Here is a 23692-nt window from a genome sequence, read left to right as displayed (position 1 = left end):
TTCGCAAACGTATCTATTGGATTTTTCTTTAATGTGATTCCCGAGACCGAGGTGAAAACAAAAACATTGACAATTTTGATAGTTCGAAATTGAAATTTCATAAAAAACTTTAACCTAGTTGAAAGATGATTTGATCCTTGTTTCTTGAATTAACTATAGATTTTTGATATTTCCTTCAGTACTAGCTGATACACCAATACATGCATCTTACAGCATTGCTCCCTTTTCAATCAATGCAACGAAAGACCCTGAATTCTTTAGCAAGGCGGTCTTCTTCATCTTGTCCTGCCTTCCAGTTATATAATCCAACTTAATTAAATGAAGACCTCTACATACTCGTAACTTCAATTGTGTCACAGATTCTTTGCCAAAAGCCAACAGTAAAAAAAAATAATCCTTGACAGCGTTATAACCCCGCAAACAAACGAAACACTCTTCTTCTTACCACAAACACTTCATAAAAACTCTTGTGGCACAAAACCAACTCTCTCTCACTCATACGAGTTACATTCTCTCATCGTCGGTCGTCTTTATGTTTAACGACGCAAAAAAAAAACTTAATGCAATCCTTTGTGTAATGTTTGAGGTTTTCGTTATGGTGTCATTGTTAGTTTGCAAGCTTTATTAAAACGTTCATCACCCACAATTAGGCAGAGATCATCTTTCTCTTAAAATACATTCATAACACACACAAAACATATACAAATGTATGCTATATTAGACTTGAAATGTGTTACATGTCACATAACTTGGGGCCCTATAAGGTCGTCAAGAGTCGTCGGTCGGTTCGGTAGGTTTGTGCTCGAGCTCCCTTTACGTCAATTGGTATACTCGTTCCAAAGGAAAAACCACAATTATTTCTATACTTTAACAAACACATTTACAGAAATAATATACACACAGGAAATGAGGGAAAGCATCCATTTTGTATTGAATTAATTTTCCTAGAAACAAAGATTTATCAGTGATTAACATTAAGTTCGAAATTTATATGAGTCTTCGTATGAGTGTGTTTGTGTGTTTATAAACATACGTTACATTAAGGTGTGGAATGGGGGGGGTGGAAACACAAACATTCTTAACCCCATATCCTGTCACACCCTCTCAGCCAGTCATTCAGCCCTCTTGTACTTTACTAAGTCCAGGGTAATTATTATTGTTGAACAGTAAAGTGGCACATTCCTTGTTGACGCTTCAACACATGACACAACCGGGTTCGGTTCGGTCGGGGTCCGGGTTATTCTTAAAAGAGAGTATGGGTTTTCATTATTTTCCCTCTCACTCCTTTTCAAATGAAACTTTATATCCTTGAAGGAAAAATTACGTCGAAACAACCAACCTAAACGACCCCATATCTCTCTCCCTCTGCCCGGCCGGATGCTTTATGGAGTGGAAAAGGGTGATGACGTTGTGTAGTGGTTGCGATAATGGTCTACCAGTGCCCTCTCTTGCATTGAGATATTGACACAAAACTTCCCATAGATACAAGATACTCTGTCTTTAATAGCCCAGTCGAGAGTTGTTGTACGTATAACGTAACGTATATAGAATAGAGTACGTTAAATAGTTTTGCAAAAGGCAAAAACGACCAGGAGCAAGCACAGCTCTTAAAATAAAAATAAACGACCATTCAATTCGGCACACTGCAAATTGATGTTTATAGCCGATCCTTTCGTTGAGCTCATAAATCTTTGGATTGTGCTGCTATTGTGATTGCAGTCAGTTCTAGTGTGAGATAGATATGGAAGATATGGAAGTGATGTGTTTTGTGTTTGTTTCTTGTTTTTGAAATTTGAAGATTCTGACACACTCTCTGGGAGCCGATTTCTGTCTTCTGGTATTATTAGGGTATTCTTAAGTTTCAAGTTATTTGTATGTTTTATATGGCAACAGGCACAGTCAAACAAAGCAAGACTTAAGATATATATGGAACTAATAGAAAGTCGTAACCTGAGTTGGTAATTGAAACCAATTTGATGGGGAATATTTGCCGAAAATAAAACTAAATTTATTTTGCTGATGAAAAAGGGTCTAATAGAGTCAAAGTTTACGATATGATAGGAACTAAGGAACTTCGTTTTTGGAATTCCTAAAAGACAGTAATTATAATGTTTTTCAGTCGAGTTGGAATATTCAAAATTTTTTGATGATTAATTTTGGCATCAATTAAACGAAGCTATCAGATGATTTTTGAACTTTGCAACAGCATTTTCCAACGTTAATTATTGTCAAGTAAGGAATACTCTTACCACTGAATCATATCTGCTTGCTTTTCTCCAGTAAAATACGGGCCATTCCAGAAACTCAAATAAATTACGAGTTTGCCTGTAAGTTAACTCACAAAATAAACGATGGTGTACCTCAAGGTTCCGTTTTATCTACGACACTATTCTGAATTTGTCTTTCTGAAACTTCTAACTGTTTCGCTGACAATATTACCCCCAAGCTTATGATTCTTGATTAAGGGGGGAAATTTTTATTTTTGCATCAATTTTTTTTTGCCTTATAAATTCATTTATCAACCGAAGAAACTATTTTCAGTGGTCTAAGCCTTAAATGAAGCCTAAAATGCCCCAAGGTAGTCCCGAAACCCATGTCCATTGAACCTACCTCAGTACGAAAACGAAAACTTTAAACGCTTTTTCCTCAAAGCGCGCTTATTTCCGCGCCGTGCAACGTAACTCAAAAACTAATGAAGCTATGGACTTGAAATAAATTGCAAATTACTCTTTAATTTATTGGCCATTGCATGAACCTAAAAGTTCAACAAAATTTTTACAATGAATATTTTTTTTAACAATTTGTTTATAAAAAAATATTGTGTTTTTTCGTTTTTTTGGTCTCTAAGTTTTATTTTACACTTTTTTTTTACTAAATTTAGGTTCATGCAATGCGTATAAATATATTTTATTGGAAACAAATTTCTTTTTTGATTATAAATAATTTTCTGGACCTGGACATTGCACGGCGCAAACTCGAGGCGTCAACTTTAATGAGCTGTAGAGCCGCCATTTTGTTTTTTTTTGTACTTCAAAAAAATTGTATCAATACTTTATAATGTCAATAATATCACATACTTTCCCAAATTTCAATAAATGCTTTAAGTTTTCCAAAAAAAAATTATTGAAAAAGCTGTCGTCCAGAGGGATTTCCCCCCTTAAGAGATTAAAGTTTTAGACCGACGATGTATGCCTTAGATGTTCACGTTCGAAGGTTGTTAAAATTTCAAAAGAGTGAAAGCTTAAGAATAACTGGCATTATGTTTCATACAAAACAATTTAACTATATGAACACAAGCTGGTATGCCACAAGGTTCAGTTTTGACTCCAGTTATCTTCCTGATGTTTAGCAATAGTTTGCTTTCTGAAACTTTTTGAAAGTACTCATTTCTGCTTTTAGTACAAAACAAATTCTTTATTACGTTTGTAGACTTAGGTCTTCAAAATGGCAAATTAATTAAAATAAAACAATATTTTAGAAGGAAACCGCTTCATCAAAAGTCTTTTACATCGTCCTTAATTCTTCTGCTTGATCAAAAGATTTCGTGCTTCAATATTAATTATCCGTTTTCATTTCCTTCTTCAATGCAAATTGTCACTTAGGCATAACACTAGTGACAATTTGTTTTTGTGAAGTTTTAATTGGGATTTAGTAAATGAAATCATTATAGATAATTGTCCGAATAGGTTTTAGATAGTTTTGAGTTTTGAAATGGTTTATGAATTCAGGGTCGACTATGCCAACGTTCGTGGGCTAAGATCCAATTTCTGTGACGTGTATATTTACACTGTACAAAACAGGCCAGCTGTTTTGGCACTGAGTGAAACGCAAATAGGTGAAAATACAGACTGTTCTGAATTTAATCTATTTGGGTATAGCTTGGTGCCATTATTCTTTTCCCACCATGGTCTCGCCGTTTATATTAGAAACGATGTCGCATACCAACTTCAACCACAATACGGTCCATGTACAAACACATATTTTAATTTCATGTGGTTTAAATTCACGGTTAATAAGCGCATCATTCATACCTGTTTTATTTATCGGAGCCCCAATCTGGACAGTAATTCAACTTCTAACGAACTTGATGCTCTGTCCGACTCCATTCAAAGGATTGTTACCCTTTATCCTCGCACTGAAATCGTTATTACGGGCGATTTCAATGTACACAATTCTTCGTGGCTTCGCTTTTCTGGCCAGACAACACCCGAAGGAAGGTATGCCGAGATCTTTGCTGAGTTAAACCACCTAACTCAGCTTGTCAACGAGCCGACTCGAATATCGGACGTTAATGGTCGAGCTGAAAACACTCTAGACTTGTTCCTTACCTCTGACCCTGATAAATACACTGTTAGTGTATTATCGCCTCTAGGCACATCAGACCATTGTGTCATATCAGCGAATTTCTCGTGTCAAACAAACCCAGTTAAAGAAAAAACACCAAGAAGAACCGTCTGGCAATACGAGAAAGCCAACTGGGAGGGACTCAACGAATTCTTCAAAAACTTTAACTGGTCGCTATGCTTCCTCGATAGTGACGTTGATTCCAGTGCTGATATGATAACAAATTTAATTCTCTCCGGAATGAGAAATTTTATCCCGAATAGGGTTAAAACAATCAAACCGAAAGAGAATGCATGGTTTGATTCGAGCTGTAAAGAGGTTATCAGGGTTAAAGAGGCAAGCTTTCGATGTTATAAAGCCAATCCCACTGAGGAAAACCGAAAAAAGTTCAAACAAGCTAGAAAGGCCAGCAACGCCCATATTCGACGAACCAAATTTTTGCATGATCAAGAATTAAGGCAAAAAATACTACAATGTCCCAAAGGTAGTAAAAATTTTTGGTCATTTGTAAAAAATATTCGCAACACTACCTCGTCGTCGGTTCCAACGCTCGTTTTCAATGACACTCCATTTGTTAGCTCTGTTGACAAAGCTAACCTACTTGCGAGGCAGTTCGCTGCCAACTCAACACTGCCTGATAGTGTCATGACTCCGCCAGTACTTGAGCGCGTAAACGGATTCATGGGACAAATCTTCTTTCGCACTCGTACAGTAGCAAGAGTTCTTAAAGATCTTGACATACACAAATCCGCTGGCCCGGATAGTATCCCCCCCATCGTTCTGAAGAGGTGTTCTTCCACGCTGGCAAAACCACTGCGTAAGCTTTTCCATCTGTCCTACTCTACAGGTCTCTTTCCGAGTGGATGGAGAACAGCATTTGTCCAGCCTATCCCCAAAAAAGGCGAATCTTCCTCACCCTCAAACTACCGACCAATCGCACTTACGTCCCTTCTTTCCAAGGTCATGGAAACGTTGATTAACTTTCAACTTAAGAAATATCTTGAGGAACGGAAGCTTCTTAATGACCGGCAGTACGGCTTTCGTAGCAACAGGTCCACTGGTGATCTGATAGTTTATCTCACCGAGCAGTGGAACAAATCTTTACATCGTTTTGGAGAAAGTAAGATTGTTGCACTTGATATTTCAAAGGCATTTGATAGAGTTTGGCATCAAGCTCTTCTTTCGAAAATGCGTGCTTTTGGCGTCGATGAATCTCTTCTTCGTTGGATTAGAAATTACCTTTCGAACCGTTCAATACAAGTCGTATTGGATGGATTCAAGTCTGAAACCCACAAAATAAATGCTGGTGTGCCACAGGGCTCCGTTCTGTCTCCGACTCTCTTTCTCATTTTTATAAATGATCTCCTGTCTGAAACTTCTAATCCACTCAACTGTTTTGCAGATGATAGTACCCTCAGTTTTTCATATTCGTTTCCTGATTCTCGCCCAAGTTCTTCGGAAGTGGATCTTGAACGGCTAAATATGATAAACTCATTAAATTCTGATCTTAATAGCATTGTCCAATGGGGAATAAGAAATCGCGTAGAATTTAATGCTTCCAAAACTCAATGCTGCTTACTATCATTAAAGAGGAACATGTCTCCCATGCCACTATCCATGAGTGGTACTTGCATCGAAGAAACCGAAAAGCTTTCCATCCTCGGTATGTGCATTACAAACCACCTCCTGTGGAATGAACACATATTTGACACCGCTAAATCCGCTGCGAAATGTTTAGGTTTCCTCCGAAGATGCAAGAAATTTTTCTCCCCGTCTGATCTAGCAATTATTTATAAGGCGTACATTCGTCCAAAGCTTGAATATAACTCCCACATCTGGGCAGGTGCTCCAATAACCTCGTTGAGTTTCTTGGATAGAATACAAAATAGAGCTATAAAAATGATAGGTGATAGATCAATAACTGATACAATTACGTCTCTCGAGCACCGTCGTAACGTCTCATGTCTCACGTTGTTCTATCGTTATTTTTATAAGCAGTGCTCCGATGAAATAGCTAGTTGCATTCCTCCCCTGAAACAATTCAACCGTAATACTCGCGCTTCAAGGAATGCTCATCAGTTTACCCTTGAGTCCAACTTCGGACGTACCGTCAAATACAGAGATTCCTTCTTCAGCCGCACTACACGAATGTGGAACGCGTTACCCGCCTCTGTTTTCCCATCCCATTTCAAAACTCAGAACTTCAAAACTAATGTACATCGGTATCTCCTTTCAAACCCCTCCCTATTTTCCTAATGCTCGTACTGTGTTCACCATATTAAGGGTACATTAATCCCTTTAGTGCGCGCTTATTATAAAAAAAAAAAAAAAAATGCAGTTTCTCCCAGGGACAAATTGCATTACAAAATGAAAATTTGATTAGCGTTTCTGTTAATTTTGGACATTGCAACGAAGTTTCTGTCACCATCACAACCCTAATGGATTTACTTAAAGACCTTAAAATTGGGCCTCTTCTTACTATAGCATTGTTCCTATAGGAACGTGATGATATTCAGTTCAACACTCAAGTTAAGCCTTGAAAAATGTAAAAATTCCATATAAACCAATCCCTTTTGCTGTGAACACCTTTTTCCTTATTCCCGGCCACAATGTCCAAAATTGTTATTTTAACACACCTCGTGTGTTACCTCCTGGAGCGCAACACCCTAAAGTTTCGCCATTTTATGTTCGATTGTCTCCTGCGGTGACAAGTAGGTATTCGTATTCACCAACATCATCATCATCATTTCGTCTCCATTCCCGTCGTTCGTCGTTGTCGTTGTCGTCGTCGTTTCCACAGTCAGTGGTCGGTCTCGAACATCGTTGTCGTATAGTATATTCATTGAAAATATTGAATTGCCAAACACTTCAGGGACCAAACGTGCATAAATATACATTCATATATTCGAGTGAGAGAGAGAGAACTTGATTAAAAGCCGAATCAGCATCGACTCCACGTTCAAACGAAAACGCAACCAACAACGAATCCTTACGTCAGATACCCTGGGACCAACACAAAGGGTCTTATCGATACAAGAGGATATCAAATCCTCACATCCCTGAGATATACTATATATGTATGCCTGCTGTGCTTACTATGTTCAAAGGTAGAATATTCACTCATATCACAATCCACTAACAGGATGTTGTGTCGCAGAAGTAACGCATATGCTCTCCACATGCAGATTCTATACGTACACATATCCTCAGCATATCCCCAAAGGATAAAGTGATGAACATTGTGTTGTGTGTGCACAAAGTGGATCTTCTAGAGAGATACATATATGAATAAAGTATACCTATTTTCGATGTTGTTGGTATAAAACTGGAAAGGACACGCCGCCAGAAAGCATATGATGGACACCATCATCATCATCTTAACCAGGCAACATCACCATTGGTGGCCTGGAGGTCATATCTCTGGATAAATCAAAAATCAATGGCTTATTTTGTATACGCCATTGCAGTTGTGTTGTTGTTTTTTTTTTTCAAGGCTTTATGGTTGCCACTTTAGTTAAAATTTAAATATGGTTTGTACAATTTTTGGAAGTTTTATGATGAGGTGTCTTATGATGAGATGTGCTCTGATATTATGTTATATTTTGTTGTGTCAGTCGTAACTTTCTGGAAATTTCTATTTTATAAAGTTTGTTACAAATTTTAAACTCGAACTTTTTACGTTCATAAAACAGCTGTAATTAGACATTTTCAATTACTTGTCTAGATAACACTGGTTTACAGCCAAAATGGACACTCAATACCACTATTTTTTTCTTACGTACTTTGACCTCAGGGACTCGGAAATCACTTTAAAAAAAAATTACGATGGATACATTTTCGATATATGATTTTTCAAAGTTTTTTGTCGTTGTTTTTTCCAGCCTATTTAGTATTCGGGCTATATCTTGAGTAATAAACAACTAATCTGAACAGAAAAGCTGGCGACTGAAAGCTGAGTAAATAAACAACAAACGCTAGAACAACTTTTCTGGGTCACTCCATATGTTTAAGTGCAATGTATTAAAACATTTAAAAAAAAAAACAAGTTTTTAAAGAAAATTTCTGCAAAAAAAATCAAAATCTTTCGAATCCTCATAGTTTAAAATGTTTTGTGTTTAGTACACCTTCTGGCAAAAATGAAACAAAAAATAATTTTCTTAAAATCTATGGATAAATTATAAAGATATGACCATTTTTGTAACGATCAGTATTTTCGACTTTTCCTGTTACTTTTTGAATATTTGTCTATAACTTGAAAAGCAAGCCAAATTTGAAAATTTGTATTAAGTAATTTTTTGTAGATAATTGAATTTCCTATCGATGTGTATCCTTTAAAAACAATTTAAATTTAAAGATTGTAAAAAACTTAAGAAAAACTATTCATAAATGAAAAAAACGAAATTTTTGATGATTTTACTAAATGGTCTATTTTTTTCACTTGAGCATTTATAGATAGGAGAAAATAAGAAACTTTATCTATGAACATAATGTCCACAAAAATTTAATACGGCTAAAATTGGATAAAACATGAACTTTCAAAATCTACTGTTTTTGGTCTTTTTGAACTATTTTTCTTTAACACATATTTTAATTTACCTTTGAACTCAAACTTTTTACTTTCGTAAAAAAGCTGTAATTAAACATTTTCAATTACTTGTCCAGAAAATTAGTAAGTTGAACTGGCAAAACTAAAAGTTAGCAACTCTTTTTTCCATTTTTTTTTGTTTTTCTTTTCAAAAAACTAAGTTGGCAACCATCATAAATCGAAATATATCGAAAGTTTTCTATCAAACTCTTATAGTTTCTGGCAAAAGTGTTCTGTTTTTTTAACTTTTACTGTGAGAAGAGATATAATCACTAAAGGTTGTGTTGGGGTCGCTCTTTTGTGTTCCGGCCTGCAATACACACATATACACTACCGACGATGATACATCATCACGATGGGAACCTGTAAGTCCTTTTGATTGCGATGATGGGTTCCTGTTTTTCGGTTACATCAGAGCATCACAGTGTATAAAAGGATTTTCAAACTTCTCATCAGGTTATGTTTTTATTCCACAGTTTTGTGTTTGATAGGATATTCAGATGGCAAGTTTTCGAAATACAAAAAGATTAACTTTTGAAAGTGTATATGGAGTACTTTTTTGTATACATTCTGTTAAATCCTATATGGATGCGGTGTTGACCGTAAATTGCCATAAGGTTGACGTGTATCGGATGTAAAATATTTTTAATTTTTTTTCGTAAGAAATTCTCATCAATAAGCGGACGGAAAAAAGAAAGGAAAAGAAAAATGTGTTTTAATTAAATGTCGAGAGTTTTTATAAAGATTTATCAAAATTTTTAACAGGGTCAACTGGAATTATACAAGTTATACACAGAAAAATGTACGCTCACTTATATTTTTAATACATATATGGTTATCACGAGAAAGTTTTCTTAAGTAATAAAACTTTAGATGAATTCTGCTACCAAATAAAGAATAATTTCTAGTTCTCTAAATTAAGCCTCAAAGTATGCAACTTTAAGAAATGATCGACATCTTTCAACAGAATTATGCTAATAACAATCATTTCCACGTATTAAATATCTCAAGACAATACTTTTCAAATTAAATTCATTGATTTGCAAATCAAATTCACCCTTTTGCCAAATAACTATATAAGATAGAATAAATTCAATTACCCATTTTCTTTTATATTCAGCTGTAATTATTGTTTTTTTTTATACTTTTTTTCTATTTTAACACACTCCTCCCACCTAAAGGGAGACAAATAGTCCCCATCTTCACTTAAATGTATTTCTTGTCTCGATACCATTTACAGAACCCAACTTTAGTTTTTTGAAGTTGAAAAATATGAAGAAAAATATTCTAAAATGGCGGCAACCCTATGAAATGCTATATTTTGTTAAGACAACTCTTTGTGGAAGTCTTTGAAATAACAATACCTTGAATTGTGCGTATAATTTATATTCAAACTCGATAAGGATACTAAAAACTTAGTTCTTAGCACATGGCAACCCTGATTTATGCCAGGATATAGGGTGGCAACCCTAGCTTATTTCGTTAAGTATAGCAATATTTAGCAATGTTAAAAATTCTAGCGTGGAATTCAAAGGGGGAAGGCATAAATAACACTTTAAAAAAAAAAGTACGTATACGCCACAGGGAACGATTTTAAGACAAAAGCCGTTTTTAATAGTCTTTTTGGCTTAGAGAATATATTTTGGTTTTTAAACTTATAAAAACCATTTATCATTTTGATGCAATGAACAGAATATGGTATGCAGTAAAGGGCTTAGTAAATTTTGAAACATTTCTTTTTTAGAACAATTTCATGACTATCTAAAAACAAGTGTTTTTCAACCAACTTTAAAATAGTTCTTCCTGAATGTTTAAATTTCTAATAAAAGTACCTACCATAAATATTTGCCGATTCAACTATATTCCAAATGCCTATGCTATTTCTAATTTTTTTTTTGTATCCTCTACAAAGCCGATATATTATGATCCTTCATTTTTGTATTTATTTATATTCTCGATAGAATAATATATATATTTTTCACTACTGCATTTAATTTGTTTGATTTGCCCCCCGATGACCAATTAATCTGTAATTTACTATTATTTTTGCAAACAAACAGGTCATCCCGCACGGAACCACCAGATCTAGTTGGAATAATGCGAGTGACCGACGACATGATTGATTCATTGGTTTGCCCACCGCCACCATCGGATCCGCCGGTAATGAGTGAGGAAATGATTTCTGGCCTCATTGTTCCAGCACCAGGATGGAGTAAGTATTATTTAATGTGCACTACAAAAACCCAAAATCAAATAATCTGCATAGAAGTGTAGATAGGTATGTAATATATTGTATAGTGTGATGGGTGATGTTGGTGTGGTTTTTAACCAGGATATATCTATCCATCTATTTATATATGTAAAATGCATTATGTAGGACGAAGTTGTATATATGTTAGTATGTAAGCTATATGTATTTGTATTATGCACCTCTATAATATTGTGTGCATTGGCAAATGCGGTCGACCAAAGTAAAGAATGGCCCTTCAAAATTTGCACTATTTGAAGTGTAAATAGTGCAATTTTACTCTCTCTCTCTATACACATATGAAGTGAATACTGAACATACCTACATTATATACTCTATAACGATAAGAGTTTTGTATACTGGTTGTGTTGAATAAATGCAAAAGGATTAGAGAAGAGACTGAATAATATGTTAGTCTATTAGGAAGTAATTTTTGTATATGCCAAAAATTTAATGGTGCTTGCACTTAACCATGAAGCTTTTTACCAGAGCACTTCTCTTGGAAAATGTTAAATTGGATTTATGTAGGTAATGTATGGAACAATAAATGTTTATTTAACCTCAGACAGGATTCAAACATTTACTCTGCAAGACTATAATGAGGAAGAAAGAAACAGGAAATGAGCATTCTTCACTTTAGAAAAAATTAAATGCACGACTGGGGCCGCACATACTTGCTCTTGTAGTTCAAAGTATCTATATCTTAAATAACTATTGGAAATTAAAGATTTTCGTTAAATTAAAAAAAAAAAAATAAAAGTAAAAAAATTCCATTTAAATTTTTTTTTTCAAAACTTTTTTAAATTTTTTTTTTACAATTTACACTTCAAAATGACAAGAAATATTTGTCTTCAAATTTGGAAAAAAACTGGCTTAGCGTTTGATGAAATATACAAAATATATCAATTTTGCAGAAAACGGCAATGCCATATTTCCGTTCTCCGAAATTTTTGTGCAAAACTAAAAACGCAGTTTTGATAGAATCACTAAGACTGTAACGAACCCCAAATTTAATCGAAATCGTTAGAGCCGTTTTCGAGAAAATTGCAATAAGTCATTAACGATACACGGGAAGAGTCGACATTATCCATTTAAAAAAAAGAAATTATCATATTTCCACTATCCGTATTTTTTGAGAAAAACTAAAAACGCAGTTATATTAGATATACGTACAGCATTACTTGTGCCAAATTTAATCAAAATCGTTAGAGCCGTTTTCGAGAAAATTGCAATACCTCGAAAAGTTTGTATGGGAGGTATACGTTCTAGGCGAGATATTAAAAAACAAAAAAAAACCAACCTTGGAAATTACGAAAAAACTATCTGTACCAAATTTCATGAAAATCTACCGAACCGTTGCAGCTACTTGTACAGATGGACGCACGGACGCATAGACCGACGGACGTCATGACGAAACCCACTTTTTTGGACTTCTCGATTATCGTAATGTTAGTTTTGATTAAAACCTCGAAATTTTTTTTTGACACGAAACCAATACTTGCCCTATAGAGCAAGTAAAAAACTGTATATACACTTGAAACTTAAACATTTTTCTTTGCTACCTTATAGTCCAAACATAATTTAAAATTAAAATACTTAAGAATTCTGAAATTTTTTCGAGAATGAGTTTAAAATAAAACGACTCGAAGTCATACAAAAAAAAACTCACCATGTTTAAAATGCGAAAAAATAATAAAACAATTCTTATTTTTCCACTACCCATATGGTGAATTTCCAATAAAACAAGAACATAGCCACTTAGTCCCATCGTTGTTCGTTTGATTTTTGTTTTGAAAACCCCTGTTTTGATAAATTCAAAACTTTGATAAATTCAAATTATCGTAGTGTTGCTGTCAAATAAAAGTAAGAAATTGAGTTTTTTTATAAAACTTGGAACTGTTAATTTATTCGTTTCATCAAATTATTAATTGTTCAGTCTTTTTAACACAACATTATGTCAATGTACAGGAAATAACATAAACTTGATTTTAGAGTATCATTAATATATTTAAACACGATAAAAATAAAAAAAAAAAATTCTTGCCACATGGCAACCCTGATTTCTGCCTTATACATATTTTTAAGATTACCAATATTTAGCAATCTGCAAAATCTGCAATCTCTTTAAATAACTCTTTTTTGAAGAAAAAAGTACGTATACACCATAGTGAACGATTACAAGACAAATAGTCTTTTTTGGCTATGAAAATTATTTAAGTCGTTGATCCCATGAAAAACATGTAACATTTCAAAAAAAATAACAGAATGTGTTAAGTAGTAAAGGATTGAGTAATTTTTAGAACTTTTCTCCTCGAGAACACTTACACGATTTATCTATAAAAAAAAGTGGTTTTTCAACTACTTCAAGATATTTTACTTTAAATGCTTAAAATTCTAATAAAATTACCCTCAATATTTACCGATTGTTTATTCCTAATTATAGGGCAATGTTTTAGTTAAATCAATTTTTGAGCCGAGGAAGCAAAATTCTGTTGCCAAGTAGAGATTTTTCGAAATTTCGAAAGAACTACATACATTTAATCGGAAACCGTAAAAATATTGGGAAAACAATTTACGAAATTCTAAGAGCCCTTTAATTGGTCAATCAGTATATTTTGTTTGAACCATTACTTATGGGACAAAGGGAAATTTGAAGACTTAACTGAAAAATTATATGGATCGAGTTTATCTATTTTTCCAAAAATTGAAAATAATATACCTACATTTATTCTTTCAAAAAAATTATGTATGCACTTTTATTTAATTTTTTTTTTAATAAATCCGCATTGAAATAAAATCTGAATACTTTGCACATATTCGTCGCCCTAGTATTGGAGTGCCGTATACGCCAAATTGCATTTTTTGAACTAGGTATGCAGTCGTATGTTTTTGAAGTTGCTCTTTTCAAATCTGCTATTCATTTTTTTCTATCTTTTTTCGTTGCCGAGATATTCACTATTTACATCAAAAACAAGAAATTTTGGCATTTACGAAAAATTTTGAGAATTGTTTTGACGTACGTTATGTTTTTTTTTTGACGTACGTGTATATGAATAAAAGAAACTTCTGATTTTCATGGCGTATACGGCAAACTCATTTTGGACAAAAATTTAAATATTTTGACAACTAGACGAATTGCAGATGTCCAATAACATTTATATAAAAGACACATTTTAATTATATATCATACTAAAATATCAAAAAATACCAGCGGTTAGTTATTTCGCAATTATCTTCCGAACATTTAAATGCGATTTCCCAAAAATGTAAAAATGGCGTATACGGCACTTCAATACTAGGGCGACGATATGTATACAAAAGTCAATTAATCTGTGTGTGAAAATCTTTGAATGAAAGAACAACAGATCTTATTAAATTTTGAACCAATATTCACATTTCATGAAATATTATATCAAAGCAAATCTTTAATAAATGCTTGTATAAAAACTAAAAGCCTAAATCTTTGGCGCCGGGTACAAAGGTGTTAAGTCAGAAAATGTAGTTTTGAGGAAAATGAAATTGAAGTTTCAATTTTTGTTTGTAAATCTGAATATTATTATTTTTAAAAAGTAATGATGCAGAAACATCATTTATAAGATCTATTTTAATATCCATATGCTGTTGAACAGAAAATGACCGTTTTTAAAAAAAATTTGTGTTGACTTAATACTTTAGAGCCATTTAGTCTTCAAAAATAACTTTGGTCCAAAGGTGTTAGTACTATACAATTTAAAAATTTTTTGACTTGAACCCTTTGTATCGAATCATTTCTAAAGGAAGGAGCTATGGCGATAGGACCAAACGAAAGAGAAAAAAAAACTGACTGAAGTCAAATAAAAATCCGAAAATCGATTTTTTTTGACTTAACCCCTTTATACCCGGCATCAAAGAAATAACTTTCGTAAAATAAAAAATGAACGTAGTCCACAACGGAATTCTGGCAAAAAAATCATCTTCATAGGTGATCCGAAGGAAAAAGTTAAGGTTCAAAGTACATTTAATTTGTATAAAACCTGTAAAGCAAAACATTTCAAAAAGGCTATTTTCAACGAATCTATCATTTTCAAAAAAAATTTAGTATCGGACTTTGGTTATTCGATTGACAAATGATAGGTTTTTCTGTATTCATTCTCCAGTTCCCATGAAACCTCACCTCTCGTAATTCGTGAAATAAAATATGAAATTTAGGGAAAAAGTTAAATGTAAAAAAATCAACATTAAACAATCAAAAAAAGACGCTGTGGAATGTAAATCTGAAAATTTTACTATTAGGTAAGGTTTAGTAAAATTATTTTATTTTCACTCAAACGCAGTACTAGACTCCAATCAAAACATAAGCCATGTTGTGTAAAGATAAACATTTTACAAAAATAACTTTCTATAAATAATATTTCATTTCTGCTCGAACTGTGTTTTAGGTTTCAACATTTTCTATCAACTTTTTTAATTAAAAAAAAAATCTAAAAATAATGAACTTTTAATTCAACTTAAAGGCTTTAAAGAGCAGAGTTCAGCTCAGCCATGTGTGTAGATTGAATATGTGTGACATCGTATCGTATAATGATGCTACCAAAATTCCCCAATGCTCCATATAATATTTTCACCTTACCGCATATCATCACATGTGAATATAAGTGAAACGCACTACTTCTTTTCCTATCGCATTCACACACACTCTCTTTCACTCATGAATAGACCACTTCCTTCCACATCCTTTCTTTCTTGTATTTTATTTTTTTTTTTTTTACACGTATGTTATACATTTTGATGCAATCGTCATTATTTTTAATGTCACAACTATAATACACGTCCATTCATCTGCTTAAGTATGTTTCGAACACAACATTCATCAGTGCGCGTTCGTATTTTCAAAACTTAATGCAGTCTCTTAAGTGTGTCGACCACCACCAGCACCATTACCATACCCACACAACATCATCATATAGTATAGCAGTCAAGCTCTTTTGTATAGCAGTCGTGCTATATAATGTTGCTCATATAATAAAGAGAAAGAGGGTTGCCAGGTTTTCTTATTTGTTTCTTTTGCTTTTTTTTTGTTGTGTTCTTACATAACTACACTAATTACGCTGTAGTGCACTTAAGTTGCTCGAAATTTATGTACAAATCCACTTTGAAACATGAACAGCAACGATAGCTGCTGACTAAAATATACACATTCCACTATGTCGCATCGTATCGTATCGTCTCGTTTAAGTAGACCGACCACCTACCGTTTTATATGGGAACTCTCTTAAACAATGCATTTACCTTACGCTGAACTGTAAAGTAGCTTTTCCGATAGGGAAAGTGTAAGAGTGTAGTTAGCCTAGACAAATGGTTACTTATACCTTTACTACTCAGTCATCTATAACTTAACGTCTTCCAAGACAATAGGGTGCCCCTAAAAAAAAGGAGACCAACGACCACTGTTATAGTAGTAAAGGTACTCTAAGCTTGAAGGTAAAAACATGCCACCATCACAACACCACTCACGCCACTTTGCTCCTAAGTGCAGAAAAGTTGAAAACACAATATTAACATCCCCACCTTACTTTGGCATTCCAATAAATCAAGACCTTTTCTCTCTAAAGAAACCCCCTTTCTTCAAACACCAATACATACATTTTAATCGTTTTTTTTTTTCCAAAAAACCTCTTTTTGTTTCCACAACAACTGACGGTACAGGCGGCAAGGATTTGTACTCACCAGAAGCGGAGAGCTCACCAGCACCATCATCATTAGAACCACAGGTGACGGCTGTGCCAGGCACAAAACAAACTTCGAGGACCAGTAGCTTTGAAATTGAGAACCTTCTCAAAACAGCTGAACAGGTAAAAGACCACCCTCGCCCAAAACAAAAACCCCAAAACCCAACCTTTAACACTACTCACATGTTAGCTCCATGTGCGAACATACTCCCACTTAAGATAATGGCTTTTTAGTCCCGAATTTTCTCTCCTGGAGCCTTCCATTTCAGCTCTGCAGGAGAGTGTGAGAAAGTGTGTGTATATATGTAAATTTTTTTGCAGGTAACTGGATTCTGTAGATCCCCACAGGAAACACGGAAATCAAGTCCGACCGGTTCGGTTACATCATCGGTTTCGAATGCAATGCTAACACCGTCACGACAGTTGACAGATGCTGAGAAGTTGCGGAAAGCTATTCTCGAGCTGGTTGACACTGAACGCGCTTATGTCAGGGTGAGTACCTACAGTTCTTTTTTTTTCGTTTCGTTTCGTTTTCTTTTATTTTTATTGTCTTTGTTTTTGAAAATTATCCTTGGAATAGAAGAGTAGGAGGATCACAAGGATATTTTGTGTGTGTGTTTATACAAAAGTCATATATAAATACGACGAGCATAATTTTATTTATTTTTGGAGTGAAGAAGAACTTTTTGAGCGGCGCTTCACACCCAACCTACACACACGACACACGTAACTTAGCAGCAGCAGCCAGCGCTATCTGTCATCACTTGAGAAGAATATGTGAGATGGATATGAGATTCTCTGTTGGTTGGGATTCTGTGTTTCAACTACCTACTTCTAGTGTGTTTGGAATATATATCCTGTGGTGTGGTTTTTCTGTGTTGAAGAGTGTACTTGTTGTTGACATTTCACATAAATGCAATGTCAACTTAAGTGACTGAGGTAGAATTTCTTTATTTCTTCTATTTTTTTCCCACTTTTTTTTACACTTTTTTCTTCACTTTTTGTTTGAATTTGCCTGTCCTCATATTGTGATCTTACTTTTTTACAAGTGTTTTTAGTTAGTGTCGTATATATGGGAGGAATGAATGTCCTAAGGGTTTTTTAGTTTTAATTTAAGATGGCAGTAGTAGCATCAGAGCTATAAAAAAAGTTTTCCAGTAAATTATTCAAAGACACTTTTACTCTTCTTAATTCGCAAATGTTTTTTTTTTTCATTTTTGCAAATTGAGGAAAAGGTTAAAAATAAACCATGTCCAATTGAGGCTTCAAATGGTTTTTAATGAATTTTGTTTTTTAAGTTCTTTTTTTAACAATTTTTGCACTTTTTTTTTTGAGAAAATTTTCTTGTGATTTTACGCAAAAGAATCATTTCGCATTTTATATTTTATGATTCGCAAAAACTACATTTCAAAATTTTATATTGCAAATTTCTTATTTTGAGACTTTTTAAAGTTTGTGAATTAAATTTTTAACAAAATACACAAACATCTTCTGAAATCATTTGTCAAAATCCACATCGTATGATTTCAAATTAAAGATTGCAAAATTTTGCAAATTGCTTAATTAGAAAATTTTGCGATGTTGATAAATTTAAACTGTGACATAATGTATTTTTATGTCCTTGGAAGACATCCTAATAAATTAATAAATCAGAAATATATGAAATATTCAATTGCAAAAAACATACTTTCACTTTGCAAAATGAGCTTCTCGAAGGATCTACACTTTTTTTTGAAAATTTTATATGCGAGGTTCTAGAGTATAGCAAAGTTTCGGACAACATTGGCATGTGCTGAAATAAGCTGTTCTTTAAAATTTTACTCGATTCCGACAAGTCTTAGAGATGAAACTTTGCACCTTTTGATACTCAATTGCGTTTAAGTGAACAAAATTGTGCTAAATTTCATTAAATATATCAAAATAGATTGAAATTTTAAACAACAGTTTTTTTTTTCAGCACATGAAACAAAATCAAGTGGAGTTTCAACTGTTAATTTTTTTTAAATTAAATTTTTCTAGACACCTCATAATTAAATGGTTTCCCATTAAGTTTTAAAAAATTTGAATATGTAAACAGGGTTGTAAAAATATCAATATCCAAAAATACATTTGAAATTAAAAAAAAAAAATACTTATTGAAAATAAAAAAAATTGCATTAGACAAAATGTATTTATTGCAACTGAAAAAAATTGGCATTAAAAAATATTTTTATTGTAACTGAAAAATATTTGCCTCAAAAAAAGTATTTATTGCAACTCAAAAATACTTCCATTGCAAAAAAATTTTTACTGCATTTCTGTCTGTCTGTATAAGGAGCTACAGCCTAAACGGATGGACCGATTGATGTCAAACTTGGTATGTAGCATTATTTGGCGACTCTCCAGAATTGGAATTAATTTTTTTGGACCAAAAATAACGGTACTTGTCATATACCGATTTTAGTAAAATTGAAATATCTCAAAAACGGCTCCAACGATTTTGTTTAAAAAATTTAAGTAGTAGTTTTAAGCTAAGGTCTATCTTCTAATGAAAAAAATTTTTGTTTGAAAATCATTATTAACAGTACCTGCCATAGAACCGTTTTTTTTCAAATCCGATTATCTCCGAAACTGCTTATTCGATTTCAACGAAACTTTTTGTGAAAAAGCATTTATATAATTTAATTATGAACCATAAATTAAATTTAGAAAAAAATAATTTTTGGATTTTTAAAAAAAATTTTAAAAATTTTTTTTTTGAAAAATCAAATTTTCGAAAACGGGACATTGAATTTTTTTGAAATTTTGTTGTAAGATGTTGATAAGTAATGGCATACCAATTTTATTTTAAAACTTTTTTTCCAAAAAATTATTTGTAAAAAATTAGTTTTTTTAAAAAACGGCTCTAACGATTTTGAAATTTTTTTTCTAAAAATGCATCTTAATATATCAATCAAAACTGCATACTTACTTTGGAGGGCAATTTAATTTCAGATTTTTTTTTTATTTTTTCTTAAAACGATATTTATTTATTTTTCCAAATTTCTATATAAAAAGTCTTAAAAATTTAAGCAACTTTAACTCTAAGAACAAGTTCGTGCGACCCAGTCGTGCATTTTATTTTTTTCAATCCAGAAAATTTAAAAAAAAATTTTTGTTTTTAATTTTTTTTTTTTTTCAATGCAAAATATTTTTAGTTTAATTTAGTAAATATTTTTTTTTAAATTGCAATGGAAAACAAAAATGCATTAAAAAAAATATATTTTACAACACTGACTCTAACAGCTTTTGATTTTTCGTAACAATATTGTAAAGAAACCTTAACACATTTCTTTATAAAACCAAAAGGATGTTGAAATTGTTTGCATATCTTTTATTTTTATCAGAAAGGAATAAATAGTAGATCCAAAATTTTTTATTTTTATCATTTTGTAAAATTTAAAGATTTCTTTTCAAAATTTTAATATTTTACAATGAAAGAAATGTTACCAACAACATTTTAATACTCCTTTGACACCAATTTAGCTTTTTTTAAATTGAGTAACTAAAAAAAATAATAATTCAATTGAAATACTTCTTCTGACTGACATTTTGATCTTCTGATAAATATAAACATTTTCAATTTAGTTCCCCCAACATAAATCTTAGTTTGTAATATCTTTTTTTATATTTTTTTAGAAAGTCTTTTAAAGTAAAAATACTATCAGATATTATCCAAAAAATACTACGAAGCATGATCATTTGTTTCATATTTGAAAGAAGGTTTTTAAGGGGTTTCGTCACATATACAATCAATCATATAATTGTATGTTTTTTAATTTAAATTGTTATCATTTAAAAAATGTATACAAACTCTTTTGTAAGCAAAATCACTTTCCAGCCATTATTAAACTCAAATATGTTTAACTTAATATTTATATAGCCCAGGGAAATTAGTAATTTAAATCGCATTTTTCGCGGGACAAAATTTTTTTCATGGAATGTGTTCGGGCGATTGTCCTTATCATTAAAGTCAATTTGTTGGGATAATTGGAGGTTGGGAACAGCCGCCATCTTGGAAAAGAGATTGGTATCGTTTTTATTGAATAGCTCCATTGTTATTCATTTTATCAAAAAATGGCAAAGGTAAGACTTATTAACAATAAAATTATCTAAAAAATGATATACAAAACAATTCCGTGAGTTGATTAAATAAAATTTTATAGTTTGTCAAAGTGCGGGTTTGTATCGCAAGGTTGGGACAAAATGACATTTGTTCATATATCTGACGAACTTTTGATTTGTTTGGATAATTCTTCAAGAATGAATTGTAGTACTTATAATTACCTATAAAATGAGCCCACAATCGTTATTGTAACCATCGTATTGTAGAAGTAATCTAACTCCGAAACTCTCCATGTACTAGTCAAAAGTGAGAAAAAAATTAGTTTTTTGCTAGTAGGCCGAGAAAATTTTTGGAGTAGAGGTATAACCAAAATATAAGTACGCAGTTTTGCAGCCATACGCGTGTTAATGTCGAGTTCGAAGGTTTGACAACTCTAATTTTGTGCTTTATACGGTTTTTGGGGGGTTAAATAACGTAAGTTTTCCAGTTAATGTGAATGGGCTAAATTTATACTATTTGAAATTATAAATAAACAAGTTGATGTTCTATTATTTTTCCTAAATCTAGACACCTCAATCTCGGCTATGGGGTTAATAGAACTCACGATATAAGCCTTTTTAACTAACCATATCAGGCTTTTCAATTCAAATAAACAAACAAAAAGCTAAACAAAAAAGCTTCTAAAATATAATCGTATAAACGGCTTATATATAGTTCTATTGGTCACATCCTCAAGATTGGGGTGTTCAGATTTAGGAAAAATAATAGAGCATCAGCTTGTATATTTATAATTTCAAATAGTATAAATTTAGCCCATTCACATTAACTGGAAAACTTACGTTATTTAACCCCCCAAAAACCGTATAAAGCACACAATTAGAGTTGTCAGACCTTCGAAATCGACATTAACACGCGTACGGCTGCAAAACTGCGTACTTATATTTTGGTTATACCTCTACTCCCAAAATTTTCTCGGCCTACTAGCAAAAAAACAGCTTTTTTCTTACTTTTGACTAGTACATGGAGAGTTTCGGAGTTAGATTACTTCTACAATACGATGGTGACAATAACGATTGTGGGCTCATTTTATAGGTAATTATAAGTACTACAATTCATTCTTGAAGAATTATCCAAACAAATCAAAAGTTCGTCAGATATATGAAAAAATGTCATTTTGTCCCAACCTTGCGATACAAACCCGCACTTTGACAAACTATAAAATTTTATTTAATAAACTCACGGAATTGTTTTGTATATCATTTTTTAGATAATTTTATTGTTAATAAGTCTTACCTTTGCCATTTTTTGATAAAATGAATAACAATGGAGCTATTCAATAAAAACGATACCAATCTCTTTTCCAAGATGGCGGCTGTTCCCAACCTCCAATTATCCCAACAAATTGACTTTAATGATAAGGACAATCACCCGAACACATTCCATGAAAAAAAATTTGTCCCGCGAAAAATGCGATTTCATGCCCATATTTTGACTAATTTCCCTGAGCTAATAGGCTTTTAAAGCAAACAATTTTACCAAACTTTGAAAAGATTTCTTTGAAACAAAAACATGGAATCAAGGGGCACGGTAGTGCCCAGCCAAGTTCTCTAGCAACTTTGGCACTACACCCTTATTTACAGGAAACAACTCAGGCCATTTTCGACCCCCCTCTAACTTCTACACCAAAGATGCTAGAAATTTCAAACTCACTACATTTGTTGAGCTGGTCGAAACCAAACACCTCACAAAATTTCAGCCTCCTACGATGAGTAGTTACTGAGATATAGGGCTTCAAAAATCGCAAAAACCGTAACTGACTCACTGACTCACTGACTCACTGATTCACTGACTCACTGACTCACTGACAGATCATCAAAATTATGGAGTACTTCCCGATGTCGTAGAAACTAGAAATTTTACACGGTGATAGGACTTGTGGTGTATACAAAGGAAAAAATCGAAAATTTGAGATTTTCAATTCAGGGGGCGTGGCATCCGCCCATTTCCGCTGAATTTTCACCAAATATTATAGAGCACTTCTGATAGTCGTAGAATCTTGAAACTTGGTAGAATGGTAGAGCTGGTAGTTTATACAAAGGAAAAAATTTAAAATTTGAGAATTTCAGCCAGGGGGCGTGGCAACCGCCCATTTCCGCTGAATTTTCATAAATTATTATAGAGCACTTCTGATTGTCGTAGAATCTTGAAATTTGGTAGAATAGTAGAGCTAGTAGTTTATACAAAGGAAAAAATTTAAAATTTGAGAATTTCAGCCAGGGGGCGTGGCATCCGCCCATTTCCGCTGAATTTTCACCAAATATTATAGAGCACTTCTGATAGTCGTAGAATCTTGAAACTTGGTAGAATGGTAGAGCTGGTAGTTTATACAAAGGAAAAAATTTAAAATTTGAGAATTTCAGCCAGGGGGCGTGGCAACCGCCCATTTCCGCTGAATTTTCATAAATTATTATAGAGCACTTCTGATTGTCGTAGAATCTTGAAATTTGGTAGAATAGTAGAGCTAGTAGTTTATACAAAGGAAAAAATTTAAAATTTGAGAATTTCAGCCAGGGGGCGTGGCATCCGCCCATTTCCGCTGAATTTTCACCAAATATTATAGAGCACTTCTGATAGTCGTAGAATCTTGAAACTTGGTAGAATGGTAGAGCTGGTAGTTTATACAAAGGAAAAAATTTAAAATTTGAGAATTTCAGCCAGGGGGC

General features: G+C 32.9%; 1 protein-coding gene across 1 annotated transcript in view; it reads left to right on the top strand.

Annotated features, from left to right (window-relative positions):
* The window catches only part of LOC129908972 (protein still life, isoform SIF type 1), a 419398-nt gene that overhangs the window by 359402 nt on the left and 36304 nt on the right, over positions 1-23692 (top strand). The window contains exons 21-23 of the mRNA XM_055985825.1: positions 10990-11141; positions 16863-17008; positions 17207-17377. Of these exons, the coding sequence (XP_055841800.1) occupies positions 10990-11141; positions 16863-17008; positions 17207-17377 (469 nt within the window). The remainder of the gene's footprint in view (positions 1-10989; positions 11142-16862; positions 17009-17206; positions 17378-23692) is intronic.

The sequence above is a fragment of the Episyrphus balteatus genome, chromosome 2 (genome assembly GCF_945859705.1).
Source record: "Episyrphus balteatus chromosome 2, idEpiBalt1.1, whole genome shotgun sequence".
Taxonomy (NCBI): domain Eukaryota; kingdom Metazoa; phylum Arthropoda; class Insecta; order Diptera; family Syrphidae; genus Episyrphus; species Episyrphus balteatus.
The sequence above is the reverse complement of the archived record's forward strand: the minus strand, read 5'-3'. Positions and strand labels throughout refer to the sequence as shown.